The 24,638-nt window shown below is 49.1% G+C and overlaps 1 protein-coding gene across 1 annotated transcript; it reads left to right on the top strand.

The window, feature by feature from the left end:
- Positions 1 to 94: 94 nt before the first annotated feature.
- On the top strand, positions 95 to 24,164 carry LOC307088208 (gamma-aminobutyric acid receptor subunit rho-2-like; the record flags this gene model as incomplete). Its single annotated transcript, XM_079754025.1, has 9 exons — positions 95 to 291; positions 1,133 to 1,239; positions 10,419 to 10,486; positions 13,151 to 13,374; positions 13,988 to 14,070; positions 21,369 to 21,509; positions 22,419 to 22,571; positions 23,056 to 23,264; positions 23,844 to 24,164. 9 exons carry the CDS (start codon positions 95 to 97, stop codon positions 24,162 to 24,164), a joined length of 1,503 nt encoding a protein of 500 aa, XP_079610151.1.
- Positions 24,165 to 24,638: the final 474 nt, after the last annotated feature.

Raw genomic sequence — 24,638 nt, 5'->3', positions numbered from 1 at the left:
TCCTCTCCCGCTCCTTCTCCCCGGCCGCGCCACCAGCGCGCGGAGAGACCCGCGATCCTCACAGCTTCTCCATCTTCTCCTCGAAGATGGTTCGATGCCCCACGCTGGCCGGAACAGGACGGAAGGAGTTTGTTGTTGCGCCTGTTTCCCCGGAGTGGACCCCATGATGTCGATTTCCCTGCGCCTCCTGCTGCTCCTCTGCTGCCTGGCGCTGGTGTCGGAGGGCAGGAAGAAGAACCACAGCCGCAAAAAGCGCTGGTCAACCCCCGTGGACACCCACAAACTGGGACAGTAAGTGTCTCATATTGTCCCTCCATCTGACTGCGTAACTGACCGCTTCCTCCGTTTGTTCTATTGACGTGAACTTCTGCGATATGACCCAAACGGCTTCTGCGATATGACCCAAACGGCTTCTGCGATATGACCCAAACGGCTTCTGCGATTTGACCCAAACGGCTTCTGCGATATGACTCAATCAATGGTACGTTTGCCAAACGGAACGGTTGATTCGGTGGTGTCGCCGAAGTCGTGGTTCTGTAAATTGGGTCCTGATGAGGAGGAATCAGTTCGTGCGTAAAAGTGTGGATCCGTCGCAGTCCTCCCGACTGCTGCGACGTAAAGTGACTTCAGAACGTCTTGTTCAGAGCGCATTGAACAGCTTTGTATTGTATACATCAATAAATATGTTGTATATAATTTTATTGGTTTGAGATTTAGTTTCGTTTCAATTCGAAAGTAATTAGGAGAGTTTAGATGGTTGATGATCAAAGCGAAGACTATCCCAAATGGGTCACATTAGCATATCAGTTTTAATCTTCTTTCTAACGCCTTTAGCCAATCACACATCTTTGCTATTTATCAAATACAGCAGCTGCTTGGATGAATCTTAATGAACACAACAGCGTCTAGTAGCGCTCGCTCCCTCTCTCTCTCTCTCTCTCTCTCTCTCTCTCTCTCTCTCTCACTCCCTCGTTACCGAAAACGTCACTTCAAACAACATGACTCTACATGTTAAGTGAACAGAGTGACCGTATTAGACCTCCTCTTTGATCCAGAGTAGCCCCCGTGCGCTTATCCTCACAAACGTTCCCCACTGTGACGCGTTTTTCTGCGCCTGTTTCTGCGTACGCAGGCCCCTGACCAAGAAGCCCGCGGACGGAACCAAGACCCGCAAGGTGAAGACGGACCAACTGCTGCGTGTGGAGGACCACGACTTCACCATGAGACCCGCCTTCGCAGGTGAGGCGTCAGACTCCGCCCCTACACCCATAGACTCCTCCCCCACTCAACCACACCCCAGACTCCTCCCCTTCTCCCATAGACTCCTCCCCTACACCCCTCGACTTCTAAGAAATCCCCCTAAACGCTGGGGGTGTTTAGGTAGCTGTAAACTGCTCCTTAAAGGTGGGGTAGTTTAATTATTTTAGAGCTTTTCGTTTTATATTTGTTGCAGTTCTCTTAACATCCCGACAACAATCAATAACTGAACGGCTCTGACAAAGAAAAGTCTGTTATCTGTGGCCCGAATGAGATTGGCCGTGTCTCTCTGCCTCCCTACCCGGTGACCTGCCGGCTCTCTGGCTGGGCTCTCATTGGTCAGGACTCGACTCCTCCCCGAGAAGAGGCAGACCTGGTGCTGGAGCCGGCGGGACAGTCGGAGCATTCAGGGACGGTCTAATGAGGGAGGCGTTTGGGGGAGTGGCTTATGAGGGAGGCGTTTGGGGGAGTGGCTTATGAGGGAGGCGTTTGGGGGAGTGGCCTATGAGGGAGGCCTGAGGGATTTCTTTCAGTTGGATACTTAAAAAATCGCGCTGGTTTCTCCAAATTACAGACCCTAGGTTTAATGGCATGCGTCTGAGTACATTCTGTCACTTCTGATGAACCTCTTAGCAGCAGCAGCGGGCTGACCAGACAGTAAAGGTCTCGTTCGGTGCTGTGGAACACGTCTAATCTGAGGACGTTATATGAGCAACAGACAAGCTACAAGAGACGGATGTCATCAGCGCTCCTCATAGTCTGTCCTTTATCTCCTCCTGTCACTCAACTGGTAGATCAGTTAACGTCGGCGTTGACAAGACCAGGGCTTCAATTCCCATCCCTCTCATACCAGTGGAGGCTTTAAGTACTGTAAGACACTTTCAATGATGGCGTCCATATCGTCCATTATTCTCGTCACCAGAAACATGGCACGGACTCTCAGGCTGAAACGTACTGAGAAGATGTTGTTAGCAGCATGATGAGCCTTGAAGGCTTTAAGAGGCTGATTATGCAGGAGGCAGCAGAGTATAGACCTGCTAAGGGGTTCAGGCTGACTGACTGGGAACACCATAGGTCAGAACAGATAGGTCAGTCTGCTCATAAAGTAGCCCATAATACTGTTATATAATCATCCAAAAAGGTCATATTCTGCTGCCCCGTGTTCTGCAGGCTTCAGAGTTTCTAACTTAATTACGGATGCAAAGCGAGTCAGAAGCTGACATTCTGCCTCCTAAGAAGCGTCAAGAAAGAAAATGTTTAGTTTCTGTCTTCTGGACAGTTTTGTGCAGAGCATTATCACTTCTAGCATTAAGCTAGCTGTCAAGCGTGGAGCTAGCTGTTTTAAGCGGGCTATCTGGTGTGAATCTAGTGTGAAGCTATCTGCCGTGTGTGATGCTATCCGTTTAGCATGTAGGTAGCTGTCTATCATGTTGCTAGCTGTACAGCATGAAGCTAGCCATTCACAATGAAGCTGTTTTGCATAAAGCTAGCTGTCTAGCATGGAACTTGCTGTCTAGCATGAAGCTAGCTGTCTAGCATGATGCCTGTGTGGCCCTAACATGGAGCTAGCTGTCTGCGTCTGTGTATTTTAACTCCGCTGTGTATTTTAACTCCGCTGTGTATTTTAACTCCGCTGTGTACTTTAACTCCTCTGTGTATTTTAACTCCTCTGTGTATTTTAACAATGCTGTGTATTTTAACTCCGCTGTGTATTTTAACTCCTCTGTGTATTTTAGCTCCGCTGTGTATTTTAACAATGCTGTGTATTTTAACTCCGCTGTGTATTTTAACTCCGCTGTGTATTTTAACTCCGCTGTGTATTTTAACTCCGCTGTGTATTTTAACAATGCTGTATTTCTGCTCTACACCTCAATTGACGCCGTGGGATTTAGAGATCCAATTAAAACATAAGCTTCTTATTGGTTGAACGGTTGAGTCCTGGGGGGCGGGGGCAGACCCCACTGGGCGTCCCCCCCCCCCCCCCCCCCCGGCGCTGCAGACGAGGATGTGGAGCCCCTCCGGAGCCCCCCCTCTGTCTGCTGTTTTTCAGCAACACGCAGCGCTGCTCTCGTTCCACCAACGCACACCGCAGCACCGCAGTGGAGGGCGGGACGAACCGCAGCTAGCCTCATGCTAATCAGCTAGCCTCATGCTATACAGCGAGTCCCATGCTAGTGGTGATAGACAGCGAGTTTCATGCTAGAGAGCTAACTTTACGCTAAACAGCTTCATCGTGAACGACTAGCTTCATGCGTGACATTTTGCTTAATGCTAGCTTCATGCTATGCATTTAGCATCATGCCAAACAGGTAGCTTCATTCCAGCCTCATCCCAAACGTCTTTATTTTAAACAGCTTGCTTCATGTTAAACAGCTCGCTTCATGCTAAACAGCTAGCTTCAATGCTAAACAGCTAGCCTCAGTCCGTCCGGCACTCTGCTGGCCGGCTGCAGGTTTGCTGACGGACGCCCTTCCCCCCTCCTTCCCCTGGCCCCTTAAAGGTTGAATCAGCGATGCTGGGCCGAAACATAAATGATCACATACATCTTTCCTCACGATCCGCTAGCTGCCATAAGCAGGCCGGCAAAAAACGTGTCTCTGTAGGCAGCCCATACACTGAGATCATACACAAAAACAAATGGTACTACCAACCACTCAAAACCAAAATTAATAGTATTCCAACCAGGGGCGTAGGAATGAGTTTAACATTGGGGGGGACACATATCGGAAACCTGACAGATCCGGTATAATTTTTAGGTGGGACAAATGCGCCTGTCTCCGATATTGGAGGGGACACGTCCAATCCGTCCCCCCCGGTTCCTACGCCCTTGATTCCAACCAATCACCAACAAGGGGTAGGTGTTGTAGGGTTTTGCGCTGCGTTCATGATAGCTTTTCCTGGATGCACGAAACACGGAAGGGAGGGGTGAGCGGGCTCTGTTTGTTTGGGATCTCGTTTTAAACACCGACAGAAGTGACGTCACCCAACATTGCTGATACAACCTTTAAGATGCACTGTTCGGTCTGTCGTGTGTTAGTGCCTCATATTGTTCCCGATATTGCCCATAATACTCTAAAAGCACCGTCAGAGGAGAGTCCGGCCGATTGCACTTCCATAACTTCCATCCTATGATGCATCAGGGTTCTCATCTGTTGATACGGTGGTGATACGGTGGTGATACGGGGGTGATACGGTGGTGATACGGGGGTGATATGGTGGTGATACGGGGGTGATACGGGGGTGATACGGTGGTGATACGGTGGTGATATAGTGGTGATACGGTGGTGATACGGGGGTGATACGGTGGTGATATAGTGGTGATACGGTGGTGATATAGTGGTGATACCGTGGTGATACGGGGGTGATACCGTGGTGATACGGGGGTGATACGGGGGTGATACGGTGGTGATACGGTGGTGATACGGTGGTGATACGGTGGTGATATGGGGGTGATACGGAGGTGATACGGTGGTGATACAGAGGTGATACGGTGGTGATACGGCGGTGATATAGTGGTGTTACAGTGGTGTCCCTACAGGGATTAGGAGGGAGGGAGTGGTTTCAGACATGACCCCATTGTGGCCGACCAAAGCCTCTTATAGAAACACTTCCTGCCTGGCTCGCCGGCGCCGCGGATTGACAGGTGGGCGGAGCCAAGCGTAGGCGTGCAACACTTTATTAATAAATTAATCCAGATGGTGGAGCATCATTAAACCCTCCGAACGCACCCAATAAACAGCTGTATTCGCTTTAAGTCCTTCAGCAGATCCTCTTTACCCAGAGTGTGTTACAGTGAATTGTGAGCCACATGGCACGAAGGAGCAGGTAGGGGTTAGACATTACAGAGACAGGTCATTAAGGAGCAGGTAGGGGTTAGACAGTACAGAGACAGGTCATTAGGGAGCAGGTAGGCGTTAGACAGTACAGAGAGGTCATCAAGGAGCAGGTAGGGGTTAGACAGTACAGAGACAGGTCATTAAGGAGCAGGTAGGGGTTAGACAGTACAGAGACAGGTCATTAAGGAGCAGGTAGGGGTTAGACAGTACAGAGACAGGTCATTAGGGAGCAGATAGGGCTTAGACAGTACAGACAGGTCATTAAGGAGGAGGTAGGGGTTAGACAGTACAGAGACAGGTCATTAGGGAGCAGATAGGGCTTAGACAGTACAGACAGGTCATTAAGGAGCAGGTAGGGGTTAGACAGTACAGAGACAGGTCGTTAAGGAACAGGTAGGGGTTAGACAGTACAGAGACAGGTCGTTAAGGAACAGGTAGGGGTTAGACAGTACAGAGACAGGTCGTTAAGGAGCAGGTAGGGGTTAGTCAGTACAGAGACAGGTCATTAAGGAGCAGGTAGGGGTTAGACAGTAAGACAGGTCATTAAGGAGGAGGTAGGGGTTAGACAGTACAGAGACAGGTCATTAAGGAGCAGGTAGGGGTTAGACAGTACAGAGACAGGTCATTAAGGAGCAGGTAGGGGTTAGACAGTACAGAGACAGGTCATTAAGGAGCAGGTAGGGGTTAGACAGTACAGAGACAGGTCATTAAGGAGCAGGTAGGGGTTAGACAGTACAGACAGGTCATTAAGGAGCAGGTAGGGGTTAGACAGTACAGAGACAGGTCATTAAGGAGCAGGTAGGGGTTAGACAGTACAGAGACAGGTCATTAAGGAGCAGGTAGGGGTTAGACAGTACAGAGACAGGTCATTAAGGAGCAGGTAGTGGTTAGAGGGCATCTCGCTCTAAGCAAGCACAGCCTAGTGTTAAGGCTGTGCTCCTCGGGGATGGAACCCACAACCTCTGTCCTGGCGGGGGGCCGTCCCCTGCGGTGAGGGTGCTGAAGGCTGCTCATGTGAGGCCGTCAGGGGGGGGGGGGGGGGGGGGGGGGGGAGAGAGTGTAAGCGGGGTTGGCAGTGCCCCCAGCCCTCCGTAACATGTAGCCCCACCCTGGGGTTGTGTTTTGTGTGCATAATCCACGCTGCGTCAGAGAGGGTCACGGCGGTCACACGCGGCACGAAACACAAACCCCACAGCACAACCGAAGACCCTCGGAGTCTGCGGTGTCAAGGGACCCACTGCGGATAGGGTTTATTTGATGATTAAAGGATCCCACCGGTGCTTTCGGCTGGCGTTCAGGTGCGTCTGACACCACCTCTGGAGGAGTGATGTGTGACGGGTGTTTTAATCCAGAACTGACACCGCGACGACTCAGGCGTCGCACACTGCTGCTGCCAACTTGGTTCCACTTCAACGCTTTCATCACATGGTTCAGCTCTCTGACTTACATTTAGGGCATTTAGCAGACGCTTTTATCCAAAGCGACTTACAATAAGTACATTTGTCATGAGAAGTGAAACAATATATCGCTGTCAGTACAGTAAAGATGTTCATAGAGCCAAGTGCAAGAACTAACAGTCGCTAGGCTAACCCATTCCCCGTGTACAGCGATGCTAGCAGCTACTGTAGATGCTACACAATTAAGTACTATGAATAAGTGCAATGTAGATTAAGTGTGTACAATGAGTGCGTACATTAAGTGCCAGGACGTACAACATACAATGGTGGCCGGAAGGGGCTGGGTAGCTGTGCAGAGTCGAGGTGAACTCTGTGATCTGACATCATTTCCAAGGGTTCGCATTGGGGCTATAGTCAATCCTAAGGACTAAGTTTAGACTACAGTATAGTTGACATTTGAGGCATGGACCCCTCTGAGTCTCTGCTGGCTGCCAGTTGACTCCTGGGGTGGTTGTTTGTGCATAACAGACACTTGATGTCGTGGTCGTAGTGGACGGGGGGAAGGCTGACGCAGGCATTAATCTGCGCTAACCCGCTGCGTGGCGACCGGTCCGTCACCGCGTTAACATCCGGTCGACCGCCGCCTCACCCCACGGCTGGCACAGGAAACCAGCACTGGAAGATTTAAAATGTGTTTACATTTGAGTCTCTGCTGTCCGCCTTCTTACCGTCTGGAATCCACCGCATCCCAGAATGCAACGTCTTGACAGGCTGGACAGTGTAGCGGTTAGATTGGTCGACCACAGCTCAGAGGTTGTGGGTTCGATTCCGGATGACCTCAGTCTACCTTTAGGCATCAGTGAGCAAGATGCCCCCTGACCCCTACCTGCTCTTCAATGACCTGTCTCTGTACTGTCTAACCCCTACCTGCTCCTCAATGACCTGTCTCTGTACTGTCTAACCCCTACCTGCTCCTCAATGACCTGTCTCTGTACTGTCTAACCCCTACCTGCTCCTCAATGACCCGTCTCTGTACTGTCTAACCCCTACCTGCTCCTTAATGACCTGTCTCTGTACTGTCTAACCCCTACCTGCTCCTTAATGACCTGTCTCTGTACTGTCTAACCCCTACCTGCTCCTCAATGACCTGTCTCTGTACTGTCTAACCCCTACCTGCTCCTCAATGACCTGTCTCTGTACTGTCTAACCCCTACCTGCTCCTCAATGACCTGTCTCTGTACTGTCTAACCCCTACCTGCTCCTTAATGACCTGTCTCTGTACTGTCTAACCCCTACCTGCTACTTCTGTTTTATTTCTTTAGATGAAGCTAAATGACTAAGTAATGAGACAGTTCTGCGATGGTCTCTGATACACTGACTCATGAGTTTTAGTTCCTCCTCGTTCTCGTAACGGTCCCAGCAGGTGGAAGATCTCCACTTCCTGCCTGACCGGCCGTGGCTTTGTGCCAGAGCACCCTGCTGCAATCTGATAATCTGTGTGTGTGCGGGAGCACCCAGGGGCCGTGTCAGCATCTCAACGCTGTCCCCATAGTCCTGGGGGGAACGATGAAACCATGGAAACAGTCTCGCCTTTTCACCTCAAATCAGAGACAGAGAGAGGGCAACATCCGGCCCAGTGGCGGAATACACTGAACACACACACTGAATACACACTGAACACACACTGCACACAACACACTCAACACACACTGAATACACACTGCACACAACACACTGAGTACACAAAGAACACAAACTGCACACAACACACTGAACACACACTGAACATACACTGCACACAACACACTGAACACACACTGAATAAACACTGCACAAAACACACTGAATACACAAAGAACACACCCTGCGCACAACACACTGCGCACACTGATGGTGTATTCAGTTCAGTTCCATGGGGAAGGACATGGAACCAAACGTATTACCCCTGGTGGGGCGATGACTGCAAAAACAGATCGCTGTCTGCTTTCTGCTGTCTCCATGGAAATCATCAACATGTGGCCAACAATGCTTAGCGACAGATAAACATTCTCATAAAATGTACAAAATTTGCATTTATTCAAGGATAATGATTTGGAGAAGTTTAGCGACACAAACTGGGCTTGCAGTTCCGCCGTTTAAATTTACATATTGTGGCAACCCGGCAAGGTGAGCGAACCACCTCCCCCCAAACAGGACGTTTGTGTTTCGTTGTGTTAATATGTTTTGGTCTGGTATAAGTATTGAATACTTATGGAGGCGTTGGGTCGAGTTCATCTTTGTCTGGCGTTTCTCTGATCCTGAGACTACTTGGAGGGACAACACTTTTTAAAGGAAGTGGCTAGCATGACGTTAGCAAGACGCAAGGCTACTAGCATGACGCAAGGCTACTAGCATGCCACGAGGCTAATAGCATGTTGTGAGGCTTCTAGCATGCTGCGAGGCTACTAGCATGACGTGAGGCTAATAGCATGACGCGAGGCTAATAGCATGCCGCGAGGCTACTAGCATGCCGCGAGGCTACTAGCATGACGCGAGGCTAATAGCATGCCGCGAGGCTAATAGCATGACGCGAGGCTACTAGCATGACGCGAGGCTACTAGCATGCCGCGAGGCTACTAGCATGACGCGAGGCTAATAGCATGCCGCGAGGCTAATAGGATGACGCGAGGCTAATAGCATGACGCGAGGCTAATAGCATGATGTGAGGCTTCTAGCATGCCGCGAGGCTACTAGCATGACGTGAGGCTAATAGCATGACGCGAGGCTAATAGCATGACGCGAGGCTAATAGCATGCCGCGAGGCTAATAGCATGCCTGTTCTTCTGGATATTGTTCTGGATAGAGGGGTGGGGGAGGAGGGGTGGAGGGGTGGAGGAGGTTGGAGGAGGGTGGAGGAGGAGAAGGGGTGGAGGAGGAGGAGGGGTGGAGGAGGAGAAGGGGTGGAGGAGGGTGGGGGGGTGGAGGAGGGTTGAGGGTGGAGGAGGAGGAGGAGGGTTGAGGGTGGAGGAGGGTGGAGGGGGCAGACCTGCGGTTGTGCGAGGATGTGAGGGCACACAGCTGGTGCTTACGCCAGCGCTGGTCATGAGCTAATACCCTTTCCTTTCTGGTTGCCACCGGTTACGTGAGCTTGGCCCGCGGTAGTCTGGGAGATTAAACAAACCCTGGCAAGGGGGGGGGGGGGGGGGGGGGTGACCCGACAGACCAGCGGGATGAAGACGAAGAGGAGGAAGGAGGGGGATCTGTTGGTGGTATCGCCGAACAGACCGGGACCCAGGAATGGATATCAGACATCAGACTGATCTCAGACCGTTGATTGCCGTATCGGTTTGATATTGATGGATGATTAAATTGACATATTGGTTTTCTTATTGACCATTGATTAGATTGACATATTGGTTCTATATTTTCGGTTCTTCTGGGTTCGGATCTCCACAGCAGGCTGGTTTTTAGGTTTTGTTTTCACAAAGTGAAAGCTTAACACTAAAGGAAGCGCCATGCGTGACGGTATTAATGTAGGCAGATAAGAACAAGGACATAAAGTATGAATAGTGACAGCCTCTGAAGCGCCACTCCTCCTAATAAACAGAACTCTGTTCATTACCGAGCAGACGGCTTGCTGTTCAGTCATGGGGAGCCGGCATGAGGTTGGGTTTGTTTAACTCTGTTCTGCAGTAGACTCACACCAGCGCTGGTTCCCCCAAAATGTCAAAGATCCAAAGGACTCCAGAAAGTGATGGATGATTATTATTAGATGAACAACCAAGAACCGATCCTAACTTCCTTTGTTGTTCCGAGCGTCTGAATAACATCTGGTCCAGCGACAGCTGGTCTGTTATCTGCCATCGCAGACGGCGGCAGATGTAGACGTGACATTTCCTGCCCGGTGCGCTCTGCCTGAATGCTAATCAGAGTGCTGTTGTCTCCTCAGGCCCGGCCGTGCCCGTGGGCGTGGACGTCCAGGTAGAGAGCCTGGACAGCATCTCTGAGGTGGACATGGTGAGTTCCTCTGAACAGGCGTGGGTGTGGGGAGGCTGAAGGAGCCTCACCTGGCCCCGTCTGACGGGACGCTGTCGCTGGACACTACACACTGAACACACTACACACTGAACACAACACACTGAACACACAACACACTGAACACAACACACTGGACACAACACACTGGACACAACACACTGAACACAACACACTGGACACAACACACTGAACACACTGAACACAACACACTGGACACAACACACTGGACACAACACACTGAACACACAACACACTGAACACACTGAACACAACACAATGAACACACTGAACACAACACACTACACACTGAACACACAACACACTGAACACAACGCACTGGACACAAAACACTATGAGCACAACACACTGGACACAACACACTGAACACAACACACTACACACTGAACACAACACACTGAACACAACACACTGAACACAACACACTAAATACACTGAACACAACACACTGAAACACACTGAACACTACACACTGAACACACAACACACTGAACACAACACACTGAACACAACACACTGAACACAACACACTGAACACACAACACACTGAACACAACACACTGAACACAACACACTGAACACACTGAACACAACACACTGAACACATTGAACACAACACACTACACACTGAACACAACACACTGAACACACTGAACCCTACACACTGAACACAACACACTGAACACAACACACTGAACACAACACACTGAACACACTGAGGCTACACACCTGTTGCAAAGGTCTCCTAGGTGGCGGGTAGCGAGAGACATCACCGCCACAGACGCCACGCTTCACTGGGTATCATCTGCCACGAAGGGCTCCAACTCTCGCTGCCGTCTACATTTATTATTAATGGGATTCATAATTCAGCTGCTCTGCGGGTCTGGAGGGAACGACCATTAGGAGGGCGACGTCAGGAGTAGCTGGAGGCTGCTGGAGGCGGCCCCTCCCTCGGCCCCATGGGGGGGGTCACTGGATGCAGATTATCCAGAACGATGTGCAGTTCAACACAACGCACCTCTTCCACCTGAGTCTGACCCTGACTTTAGCTTACCCAGCCAGCCCTTACCTTAATTTAAGCACTGCTCGCACGTAATGAGCATGACCAGCAGACGGTTTAATCTATTAGCACCTGCTAAGTTAGCATACGAGAGGGCGCCTAGCTAAATATGTACAAGTCGTCTTCGAGTTGGCAGTTCAATTCCGAGGCAGGCCCGGAGAACCGGTTGCCGGGATTGTTTGCTTTGTTCAGCCAGACGTCATGTGTGCTAATATAATTAAAGCAGCCTTCTGCACGGGCTCACAAATTGGATTCCATAGTGTCATTCTGATGCCCCCTAAGCCCTGTGTAGGACAAACTGGGGATTAGGTTTCATTTGGAACGCCGGGATTTCAATGTAATTGTTTCGGAGCAGATGGGGGAGGAAAGGCTCGGTGTGGGGCGGTCATGTGACTCTCAGCCCAGGAATAACTTTTCTCAGCGGATCGTTTATTCAAAAACTGCGAGCGTCTTCTTGATTGGTGCAGTGAACGTTTTGATTTCCGGACACCTCGGTTTAAACGCAAGGCCGTGCTCCCAGACCATCGATTGGTCGAAGACATGAAGCAGTAGAAACAATCAATGTCGCTTACGACTGTTGGACGCAAACGTACTCGAATTGAATGTAGACTGTTTGGTGTTGTTGATTAGACACTTTGATTCAAACCGACTCACAGTGAATTCAGATGTCATTCAGTAGCAGTTATGGGTTAGACAGTGAATTGAGATCACTGTCATTCAGGAGCAGGTAGGGGTTAGACAGTGAATTGAGACCAGTGTCATTCAGGAGCAGGTAGGGGTTAGACATTGAATTGAGATCAGTGTCATGCAGGAGCATGTACTACTTGCAAGTAAACTATGGAAATTGGGATGGAACCAAGAACCTTCCGGCTGGAAGTCCAACACCCTGACGACTGCTCCATCCTGTCCTCCCACACAGACTCTGGAGATCAAACATCTTCAAATGAGGCAAGTTCACTGATTGGAGGGAAGCCCTTTGATTTCCACGTTCTTGGAGACAAAGGCAACATCAAAGGTTTCCACGGCGACTGGGTGGAGGATAAAGTGAGGCTGCGGTCGTGGTACCCGGCCTTACGTAACACCATGAGGATGATCTCCTGGGCGGGGGGAGGGGGGGGGGGGGGGGGGGGGGGACAGCCTGGGAATGTTCTGTTTGCATAGCAACAGAATATTCTGTTTGCATAGCAACAGAGAGCACCACGGGACGATGGAGGGCTTTCCCCATACGGCTGCCTTAAGCCAGCGGTTGGCAAATGACATGTGAGCTGTTCTCAGATTCAGGACATATGTCTGAGTGCCATAGCGGTGGCGCTATATAATCCCCAACAGGTTAATCCCTGCATCAGTGTCAGACACTAAGCATCATACACTAAACATCATTCACTCAGTGTCACACACTAAGCATCATACACTCAGTGTCACACACTAAGCATCATACACTCAGTGTCACACATTAAGCATCGTACACTCAGTGTCATTGGCCGACGCTGGTTGATTCCATACGCTGATAACGTATGAACACAGATCCTGTGAGTGTTTGCTAACATGCCCCCCCCCCCCCCCAGGACTTCACCATGACCCTGTACCTGAGGCACTACTGGAAGGACGAGAGGCTGGCCTTCCCCAGCTCCACCAACAAGAGCATGACCTTCGACGGGCGCCTGGTGAAGAAGATCTGGGTTCCTGACGTGTTCTTCGTCCACTCAAAGCGCTCCTTCATCCACGACACCACCACGGACAACATCATGCTCAGGGTGTTCCCTGACGGGCACGTGCTGTACAGTCTGAGGTGAGGAGCACCTCAAACACCCTCAAACCACCTTCAAACCATCTTCAAACCATCTCATACCATCTCATACCATCTCAAACCTCCTCAAACCATCTCAAGCCATCTCAAATCTCATCAAACCATCTCAAACCAACTCAAACCTCGTCAAACCATCTCAAACCATCTCAAACCAACCCATACCAACTCAATCCTCCTCAAACCATCTCAAACCAACTCAAACCATCTCAAACCATCTTCAAACCATGGCTCCTAAAGTACTTCCTGAGGTCCTGGACCCTCTGCAGTACAGATGAGTTGGGACCATGTCCCAGGTGTACTGCTGGTCTAGCAGGGTCGGGTGGAGGTCTACTGGTCGGATGGAGGTCTACTGGCCCCGGGTCAGGTGGAGGTCTACTGGCCCCGGGTCGGGTGGAGGTCTACTGGCCCCGGGTGGAGGTCTACAGGCCCCAGGTCGGGTGGAGGTCTACTGGCCCCGGGTCGGGTGGAGGTCTACAGGCCCCGGGTCGGGTGGAGGTCTACTGGCCCCGGGTCGGGTGGAGGTCTACAGGCCCCGGGTCGGGTGGAGGTCTACTGGCCCTGGGTGGAGGTCTCCTGACGTGTGGTCTCTCCTCAGGGTCACTGTGACGGCCGCCTGCAACATGGACTTCAGCCGCTTCCCGCTGGACTCACAGACCTGCACGCTGGAGCTAGAGAGCTGTGAGACCACACACACACACACACACACACAGATACACACACACACACACAGACAAACACACACACACACAGACACAAACACACACACAGACACACACACACACAGACACACATACACACAGACACACACACACAGACACACACACACACACAGACACACAGACACACACACAGACACACACACATAGTCACACACACAGACAGAGACACATACACACACACACAGACACAGAGACACACACACACACACACAGTCACACACACACACACACACAGACACGCACACACACAGACACAAACACATAAACACACACGCACGCACATACACACACACAGAGGCACACACACACACACACAGAGACACAGACGCACACATAGACACACACACAGACACACACACAAACACACACACGCACAGACACGCACACACTCGCACATTAAGGACTGGCTGTGAGTTTGTTTACAGAGCAGACTGTTAGCCCTGCAGGCCTCCTCCCACCCTCTCGTCTGCATAAACAACACAAGAATCCCCATGAGACACGTCTTCGTACCAAGCTGTTGACACGAGGCCTAAAGACGGGCTTTTATTTTACATAATTATTGGTATTATGAACTTGAGGAACGTCAAGAGACAGAACAGTTCATATGCAAGATGATCATCTTTATAATACTGGATTCTAACTGTCCTGGGCTGTAGAACGTGACCCCTGAAATTACCCCTACCTGCTCCTTAACGACCTGTCTCTGTACTGTCTAACACCTACTTGCTCCTTAATGACCTGTCTCTGTACTGTCTAACCCCTACCTGCTCCTTAATGACCTGTCTCTGCACTGTCTAACCCCTACCTGCTCCTTAACGATCTGTCTCTGTACTGTCTAACCCCTACCTGGTCCTTAACGACCTGTTAATGACCTGTCTCTGTACTGTCTAACCCCTACCTGCTCCTTAACGACCTGTCTCTGTACTGTCTAACCCCTACCTGCTCCTTAACAAGCTGTCTTACTGTCTAACCCCTACCTGCTCCTTAACGACCTGTCTCTGTACTGTCTAACCCCTACCTGCTCCTTAACAAGCTGTCTTACTGTCTAACCCCTACCTGCTTCTTAACAACCTGTTAATGACCTGTCTCTGTACTGTCTAACTCCTACCTGCTCCTTAACGACCTGTCTCTGTACTGGCTAACCCCTACCTGGTCCTTAACGAGCTGTCTTACTGTCTAACCCCTACCTGGTCCTTAACGACCTGTCTCTGTACTGTCTAACCCCTACCTGCTCCTTAACGAGCTGTCTTTTTTTTTATTTTTTTTTTATAACTTTGTTTATTGGAGCACATCACATCAAACAATATAAATCTTGTAAGTTACATGTGTGACCATCAATGTTTTTTTTTATTTTTTTTAAAACAAACACACATTAAGGAAAAAATAAAAATAAAATGAAAAACAAGACCGTATTAACAATAGTACTAATAATAAATGAAAACAAAACAGAAAACCTACCCTATATCCCACCCCAAGCTGGTTCACCTTTCTCTATTAATGTATCCAATAACTTGCACCTGTGCATTGACACTGTTGCAACAGTACAGCAGAAAAAAAAAAATAATAATAATAATGAATATACAATATATATATATATATATATATATATATATATATATATATATATATATATATATATATACAGTAGTCTAAGAGGTAGGGGTCATGGCCACATTATCAAAATTTGAGAGGAGAGGCTGCCATGTAGTGTAGAATTTCCCACTCGACCCTCTAAGCGAAAATTTGATCTTTTCTAGCCTAAGGAATGACATTAAATCAGTCTCCCAGGACTTATCTGACGGGGGTTTTGGTGACTTCCAGTGAAGAAGGATACATCTGCGGGCAATCAGAGAGGCAAATGCTAAAACATTTAGCTTCCGTTTGCTAAACTCAGAGTAGTTAAGAGGGACACCGAAGATAGCAATGAGCGGACAGGGAGTGATATCTATATCTAGAACCTTAGATATAATCTTGAAAAAGTTCTTCCAGAATCCCGTTAGCTTAGAACACAGCCAGAATGTATGGACTAGGTCAGATGGGACAACTATCTATTACAGGCATCGCTGGTGCCAGGGAAAAACTTTGCTAATTTGGCCTTACTGAAATGTATTCTGTGTAGTACTTTGTACTGTATTGAGTTAAGACGGGCGCAGGATGAGGAGTAGTTCACTTGTAATTTTGCCCTGACCCACCAGGAGTCTTCAAATTGGATCCCTAGCTCATTTTCCCATTCCTGTCTAATTTTGACGAGCGGAGAGGGGTTTGATTGAAGGATACACGTGTATAACTTGGATAACCTCCCCTTCAGGCTTTCAGGCCTATCAAGAACTGTTGGTTAGTCCGCAGGCAGAAATGGGAACGTGCTGCAATGGTCTTTAACAAAACTGCGTAGCTGAAGATAGCGGAAGAAGTTGCTTTGGGTCAATCCATGCTTATCTGACAGACTCTTCAACAAATGTTCCATCTACAAACAGATCTCGGAATGATGCGATACCTTTCCTCTTCCAAAGTGTAAATGCAGAATCAAGTTTGGAAGGTAAGAAAGTATGATTATAGCAAAGTGGACCAAGGAGGACGAAATTATTTAGTTTGAAGTGTTTGCGGAACTGTGTCCATATTTTCAAGGTTGACAGGATTACAGGGTTTGAAGTAAAATTTGTGGCTGAGAATGGCAAAGGGGAGCACGTCAGAGCCACAAGTGAGGAGGTGCGGCAGGAGAGGGATTCCATTCTGCACCAGTCTAACTCACTCTCATACCACCAGCTGAGTATTTTTTGTATATTTGCTGCCCAGTAGTAAAACATGAAATTAGGCAGGCCCAGGCCACCCTCTTGTCTTGCTGCTTGCAGAGCACTTCTATTAATCCTGGCAGCCTTGCCTGCCCACAAGAATGGGAGGATAATTTGGTCAAGCTCCCTGAAAAAAGACTTTGTCAGGAAGAGAGGCAGACACTGGAAAAGGAACAAAAACCTGGGTAAGACATTCATTTTTATAGTTTGTACTCTACCCGCTAATGACAACAGCAACGTGGACCATCTCAGTAGGTCGGCTTTTATCTTAGTCAATAGTTTGCCAATGTTATTCTTATGCAACCCTTGGAATGAATTAGTAATGTTAATCCCTAGATATTGAAGATTTTCCGTTGCTATAGTGAAGGGTATTTGTCCCTGTGTCAGTGTTGTGGCTTTAGAGTTTAGTGGGAAACACACCGTTTTTTGGAGATTGACTTTGTAGCCTGAAAATTTACCGAATTCCTCTAGCATCTGTATTACCTTATTAGCACAAGTGGTGGGATCTGTTATATATATTAGTAAATCGTCCGCATACAGGGAAACACGATGTTCAATATTCCCCCGTCTGATACCCTGCAGATATGCTGTCGTTCTCAGCAGAATGGCTAACGGTTCGATAGCAAGGGCGAACAGCAGAGGTGACAGTGGACACCCTTGGCGGGTTCCGCGGGACAGGGGGAAGTACGTCGAGTACTGCCTATTTGTGTTAACACGGGCAAGGGGCGATGAATAAAGCAGGCGTATCCATGTTATGAACGTCCTCCCAAACCCAAATTTTTCCAGCACCTTAAACAAGTACCCCCATTCCACCCTGTCAAAGGCTTTCTCCGCATCCAATGAGAGCACCATTTCAGGCTTCCCCTCACTGGACGGGGCAGAGACAATGTTTAAAAGACGTCTTATGTTTGATGACAGCTGACGTCCTCTGATGAAGCCAGTTTGATCCTCAGAGATTATTGAGGGGAGAGATGTTTCCAATCTTCTCGCAAATGTTTTTGCTAGTATTTTAGCATCAACATTTAGGAGTGATATAGGCCGATAGGAACTGCACTCTGCAGGATTCTTATCCTTTTTAAGGATAACTGAAATAGAAGCCTCAGTCAAGGTTTTTGGCAGTGTTCCTGTAGACAGGGAATGATTATACATATCTAGTAATAGAGGGGCTAAGAGAGTGGAGAATTTTTTATAAAATTCGGGCGGCAGCCCATCAGGCCCCGGTGTTTTCCCATTGTTCATTTCCTTAATACTTTCACATATTTCCCTTAAGGTTATTGGTCGATTTAGTGACAACTGCGTTACAATATCAACAGTTGGTATGTCTATGTTATCCAAATATTCATCCATGTTTGAGTCTATAGGAGGGGGTTCAGAAGTATAAAGTTTAGAATAGTATGCTTTAAAGGCCGCATTGATCTGCACGGGACACGTTGTAAGACCAACCGGCTGACCAATAATTTGAGTGATGTGTCGTGATGTCGCTTGGTGTTTGAGCTGGAGGGCCAGCAGTCGGCTTGCTTTGCCGCCATATTCATACAACATCCCTTTAGATCTCATTATACTTCTTTCTGCATTCCCTGTAGAGGTGAGATCAAACTCTGTTTGGAGATTAACCCTTTGTTGATGCAGCTCTGGAGTAGGCTTTATTGCATATTGCCTATCAACTTCAGATATTTTACCGGTTATGTCTGTTTGTGTCTTTCTGCGTTGCTTATTAGAGTAAGAAGAGTATGAGATGATTTGTCCTCTGATGGTGGCCTTTAGGGTTTCCCAAAGCAATGAGGAGTTAACTTCTTCTGAGTTATTAAAACACACAAAGTCTTCAATAGCCTGCGTTATAGTAGAACAGAACACATCATTGGACAGTAGCGACGTATTGAGCCTCCATTGCGGGGTCCCCACTGATGGAGAATCAAATCTGAAGTCTATTAACACAGGGGAGTGGTCTGATATGACTATTGCCGAATATTCAATGGAATGAATAGATGGTAATAATTCTTTATCGATACAAAAATAATCTATCCTTGAGTAGGAATGATGTACATGCGAGTAGAATGAGTAGGCTCTGGTGTCATCATGTAGGAGTCGCCAGGGGTCACAACTTCCATAATCCTCCATGAACGACTGTAGCGTTAATGCCATTTTCGACCGTTTGGTCACTCTGGGGCTTGAGCGATCCAGCTGAGTGTCCATTACACAGTTTAGGTCCCCTCCAAAAATTAAACGATGTGTATCCATATTCGGAATAGCGGATAAAAGCGTAGCCATGAATTCAGAGTCATCAAAGTTAGGAGCATACACGCAGACTAGTGTAATGGGTAAATGGAATAGTCTGCCCGTAACAATGATGAAGCGCCCATTGCGATCAGGCACTATACCCTCTGATATAAACTGAATTTTTTTTAGAAATTAAAATGGCAGCCCCTCTGGCTTTCGAGTCAAATGATGAATGAAATACTTGTCCTACCCACGGGTGCCTAAGCCTTGTATGATCACTTATCTTGAGATGGGTCTCCTGAAGGAAGACAATGTCAGCCCTATGTAGTTTGAGATGTTGAAAAACCTTTGCCCTCTTAACAGGACCATTTAAACCTCTCACATTCCATGAAATTAATTTGACCTGTAGCTTATCCTTCCCACCTTGACCATCTATTCCAATCATGTAGGTATACTAATGTACATAACTGAAAAGATATGATAAATAAATAAAGACAGCATATTAAACCCGCTGCACACACAACAGATACCAACATTTGTATTCAAAGGTGACCAGTACTCTCCCTCCCAAATCCCCCCCCATAAAAGAAAACATGACGAAAACAAATAAAGAAATAAACCCAGCAGCATTAGAACAGTCTGCCGAAGTTCTTCAAAGCCTATGCTCGTCCTTCCGTGGAAGCGAGCCGCAGGTCTACTCTACAGTTCCACTCCTAGTAATGCAGTATCTACAAACTTTATCCAACACAAGAAGGGATTTGCTCCCAACACTGAACACATACACTGCAAGTGCACCTATAATAAAACATTTTTTTTTTTTAAATCTCTACGTTTACCCTCTTCACCCCATTTGACACAAAACTCGCCTTCAAGTATCGCAGTCATACTAACGCTAAATGTGATCCAGGCGTTCTATCAGTTACTCACAGTCAGCATGTAATATCTGATCACTCAAGCTATTTAGTGTTAACTCAAACCTTTGAGATGTGGCAACATTCAATCCCGTTCTCCAACAGTGTTGGCTGGAAAGTTTCCCTTTATCCGCTCGTAGAATGTCTCTGCTGCTTCAGGGGTATTGAAAAGGTGTTACCCCGTTGACAGTGATGCACAAACGAGCAGGATGGCGCAGGGAGAATGTCATTCCAGCGGCATAAAGTTTAGCCTTAATGTTCTTGAACGTCGCTCGCTGCTTGGCCAGGCCCGCACTCATGTCGGGGAAGAACAGGATTCTGTTGCCATCGAACTTTATGCCTTCCTTCTGCGATCTCGCCCACCGAAGCGCACGCTCCTTGTCCTGATAGCGATGGAATCTAGCAATGATGGCTCGTGGACGTTGTCCCAAGGCAGGCTTCGGAGCAGGTGCACGGTGCGCTCTATCCAGCTCAGGAGGTGTGGGGAAAACATAATTTCCAACAACTGACCGGAGAAGCTTGGAAATGAACTCCGACGGTGAACCTCCCTCCAGACCCTCCGGTAGGCCAACGATCCTTATATTCTGTCGTCTGGAACGATTCTCAAGGTCCTCCGCTTTGGATGTTAATGCAGCATTGGCCTTCTCCAGGTGATCAAGCCTCGTTGTAAGCTCGGCTATCTCGTCACTTTGGGTGGAGAGTGTATTTTCAATGGTCGTTATCATTTGGTTGTGAGAGTCCAGTGCCGCGTTGATAGTTTCGAGAGACGTCCGTATAGGTGTAAGGGAGGTATCCAAAGATGTCGTGAGGAACGTTTTGAGTTCAGCCGCCAAACTTTCTTTGTGTTTGTCAAGTTCCTGCACCAGGCTAGCAACGGTTAGCGACTCCGCCATCTTAGCCGTCGGTGTTGCTTGGGTTGGAGCAGAATCTCTCACCTGTCGTTGTTGTCTCAACATTGTAAAGCCAATTGAATCGATCTGAGATGTAGGCCAACTTTTCTTAAATAATTAATACAGTTACATAGGGTAAACTTCACTTTGGTGCACGAAAATCATGAAATACACGGAGCCGTCCCAAAGCGTGACCGACCCCTCACATTGCAAAACCGGACCTCCCTTAACGAGCTGTCTTACTGTCTAACCCCTACCTGCTCCTTAACGACCTGTCTTACTGTCTAACCCCTACCTGCTCCTTAACGACCTGTCTTACTCTCTAACCCCTACCTGCTCCTTAACGACCTGTCTTACTGTCTAACCCCTACCTGCTCCTTAACGACCTGTCTTACTGTCTAACCCCTACCTGCTCCTTAACGACCTGTCTTACTGTCTAACCCTTACCAGACGCCTACACAGACGAGGACCTCATGCTGTACTGGAAGAGCGGAGATGAGTCTCTGAGCACCGATGACCGCATCTCCCTCTCCCAGTTCCTCATCCAGAAGTTCCACACCAGCTCCAGACTGGCCTTCTACAGCAGCACAGGTACCTCCCTCTTCCTGTCCTCCTCCTCTTCCTCTACGACTCCTCTTCCTCGCTCTGCCTCTCTCTTCTCTTCTTCCCTTTTCTTCTCTTCTCCCTCTCTCCTCTTCCTCCCTCTCCCACTAAAGCGTCCCTTGCTCACCTCCCCCATTCTCCCCCATTCCCCCCCCCCCCCCCCCCCCCCCCCCCACCCTCTTGCTGGCTCTCAGGAACTCTCCCCCATGTTTGTGTTTGTTGTGTTGAGCGGTTCCCTCCGGCTTGCTTGTCTCCTGCCTGTGTTGTCGTGCGCTGATGGATCCCTGCTCCGCACGGCTGAGGGTCGGCTCTCTGTTAGAGTGGAGGAGCCAGGGCGCGTTTGATGTATGTTTATACAAATTAATGTATGCGTGTTTGTAAGACTGAATGAATTTATGATTACATGTATGAATTAATCTATGTTTATATGACTGCATGTATGCATATGTTTATATGAATTAATGAATGTTTATATGAAGGAATGTGTGCATGTACATATGTTTGTTTGGATGAGTATGTGGGTGTGTGTTTGTTTGTTTACATGATTGTATGTACATACATATGTATGTTGGAATGAATGATTATATGTTTATATGAACAAATGTTTTGATAAAAGCCTCCAAAAGATATCTTCATATTTCCAGAGTCTTGAATAGTGAGACATTGTCCGCGGGTTCTGGGTATTGGTTTGTTCAGTATTGTGTTGACCTTTACCCTTTGCCCCCAAGCTGTTGCCCTTTGCCCTCCTTCCTCCAGGCTGTTGACCTTTGCCCTTTGCCCTCTTTCCTCCAGGCTGTTGACCTTTGCCCTTTGCCCTCTGCCCCCAGGCTGTTGACCTTTGCCCTTTGCCCTCTGCCCCCAGGCTGTTGACCTTTGCCCTTTGCCCTCTGCCCCCAGGCTGGTACAACCGCCTCTACATCAACTTCACCCTACGGCGCCACATCTTCTTCTTCCTGCTGCAGACCTACTTCCCCGCCACCCTGATGGTGATGCTCTCCTGGGTGTCCTTCTGGATCGACCGCCGCGCCGTGCCCGCCCGTGTCTCCCTAGGTCTGCTCCTCAACCCCCCCCCCCCCCCCCCCCCTCCCAGTCAGCCACTGGGCTAGGGAGAGTTCACCACCACACACGTCATTCCAACAGAGCCCATTGAGAGTCGGTGGTGTTCACAGAACAAACCTTTATTTACCTCCATGGAGAAACTCCCCCCCCCTCTCGTCAGCCCCCCCTCCACGTCAGGAGACTAGCTGGCTAGCTTTAGCTACAGGTCGGCTAGCCTTGTGGAGACTCTGCTTATGCATATTGCTGCTGGGCAGAGGGTGAGGTAGACAGACCTTAGTAACATCTGTTTCGTGTTAAAGCTACAATAGCCGAAGATGTATGAATGATATACTGGTTTCACTCTGGAATAGTTCCTGGTCTGAGTCCCATGGTTACCTCCTGTCTCCAGGTGTCACCATGGTTCCCTCCTGTCTCCAGGTGTCACCATGGTTCCCTCCTGTCTCCAGGTGTCACCATGGTTCCCTCCTGTCTCCAGGTATCACCACGGTGCTCACCATGTCCACCATCATCACGGGGGTCAACGCCTCCATGCCGCGGGTCTCCTACATCAAGGCGGTGGACATCTACCTCTGGGTCAGCTTCGTCTTTGTCTTCCTCTCCGTGCTGGAGTACGCCGCCGTCAACTACCTGACCACGCTGAGGGACGGCAAGGACCGCAAGCTGCGGGACAAGGCCCGCGAGCAGGTGAGGACCTGTCTCCTGTCCCCAAAGTACCTCTGATCAATACCTCTGATCAAGGACCGCGAGGACCTTCGGTCTCCTTTCTCCATAGTACCTTTGATGACAGCGGTTGACTGATGGCCAGAGCAATGACTGCAGCCTAAACTTCAACAATGTCAACAATGCTTAAACTGCCTGTCTAACTGTGTCAAGATCAGATGTAGAGTCTGCCTTGGTGCCCTTTGAAACCTAGGTTGACACCAAGGTTGCTCAATTCAATGTATGCACGTATGTCAATTATGGCACCCATGCACAATCCCTGGAGGATGGATTCCCCCACTCTGCGTTCCTTCTCAGGATTTCTTCCTTGCTAATGAGAACCCTTTGAGACTGTAACTGTGATTACGGGCTATACAGATACAATTTAATTGAATTCAAGTTCTCCCTTCAGGCCATAAGGGCTGGGCTTGTAAGTTGGGGTCTGATGTGTTTGTTGGTTTGTCGACCAAGCCTAGGGGCTAAGGGTTAGGGTCTGATGTGTTTGTTTGTCGACCAGGTCTAGGGGCTAAGGGTTAGGGTCTGATGTGTTTGTTTGTCGACCAGGCCCAGGGGCTGCCCTGCACCTGCGGGATGACCCACGCCCGGACCATGATGCTGGACGGCTCCTACAGCGAGGCGGACGCCAACAGCCTGGCGGGCTACACCCGGGAGCCCGTGGCGCCAGACGACCCCCCGGAGAAGAGCCAGGAGCGCATGGTGGTCCACCTGGCGCTGGACACCGAGTCCACGGGTGCCACCAAGAAGAAGGGTCTGCGCGGGTTCCGGATCATCCAGAACACCCACGCCATCGACACATACTCCCGCATGATCTTCCCCGGTGCCTACATCTTCTTCAACCTCATCTACTGGTCCGTGTACTGCTGAGGACCCCCCCCATCCCCCCTCCTCAGACCTGAACTCTGCGTGCTTTGGCCCATCGGTGCGTTTGTTTCGGGAGCGCAGAGTCACCAGGAGGTTCTGGAGCCATCCCTGCTCCGGAGGACATACGACCCCACGACCTGCCGACGGGACTTTGCTCACATCCGGACGGTTCTCCACCAGCCCCTCCTCACCCATTCATCCATAGTTCATTCATTCAGCCAATGTGGCACAATAGTAGAGTTAGAAGGGTGTTTATTTCAGAGCTTAAAGGTTCTGGCTTCGACCCCCAGTGCACGAGCATGGCTCGGGGCGTCCTAGGTCCTGTCCATTACCTTCTACTGATGTCGGGACCCTAAACGAACCGAAACCAGTGTTAATGATCCATGTTTCATGTTGCTCAGCGGAGCTCCGATCAGGCGTCCTCTCCACTAACCATCGGAAAAACTTCTTAACATCATCATTAGGGGGAAACTTCCT

The sequence above is a fragment of the Pollachius pollachius genome, assembly GCF_949987615.1.
Source record: "Pollachius pollachius genome assembly, chromosome: 16".
In the NCBI taxonomy this organism is placed as follows: domain Eukaryota; kingdom Metazoa; phylum Chordata; class Actinopteri; order Gadiformes; family Gadidae; genus Pollachius; species Pollachius pollachius.
This window is presented reverse-complemented; position numbering and strand designations above follow the sequence as displayed.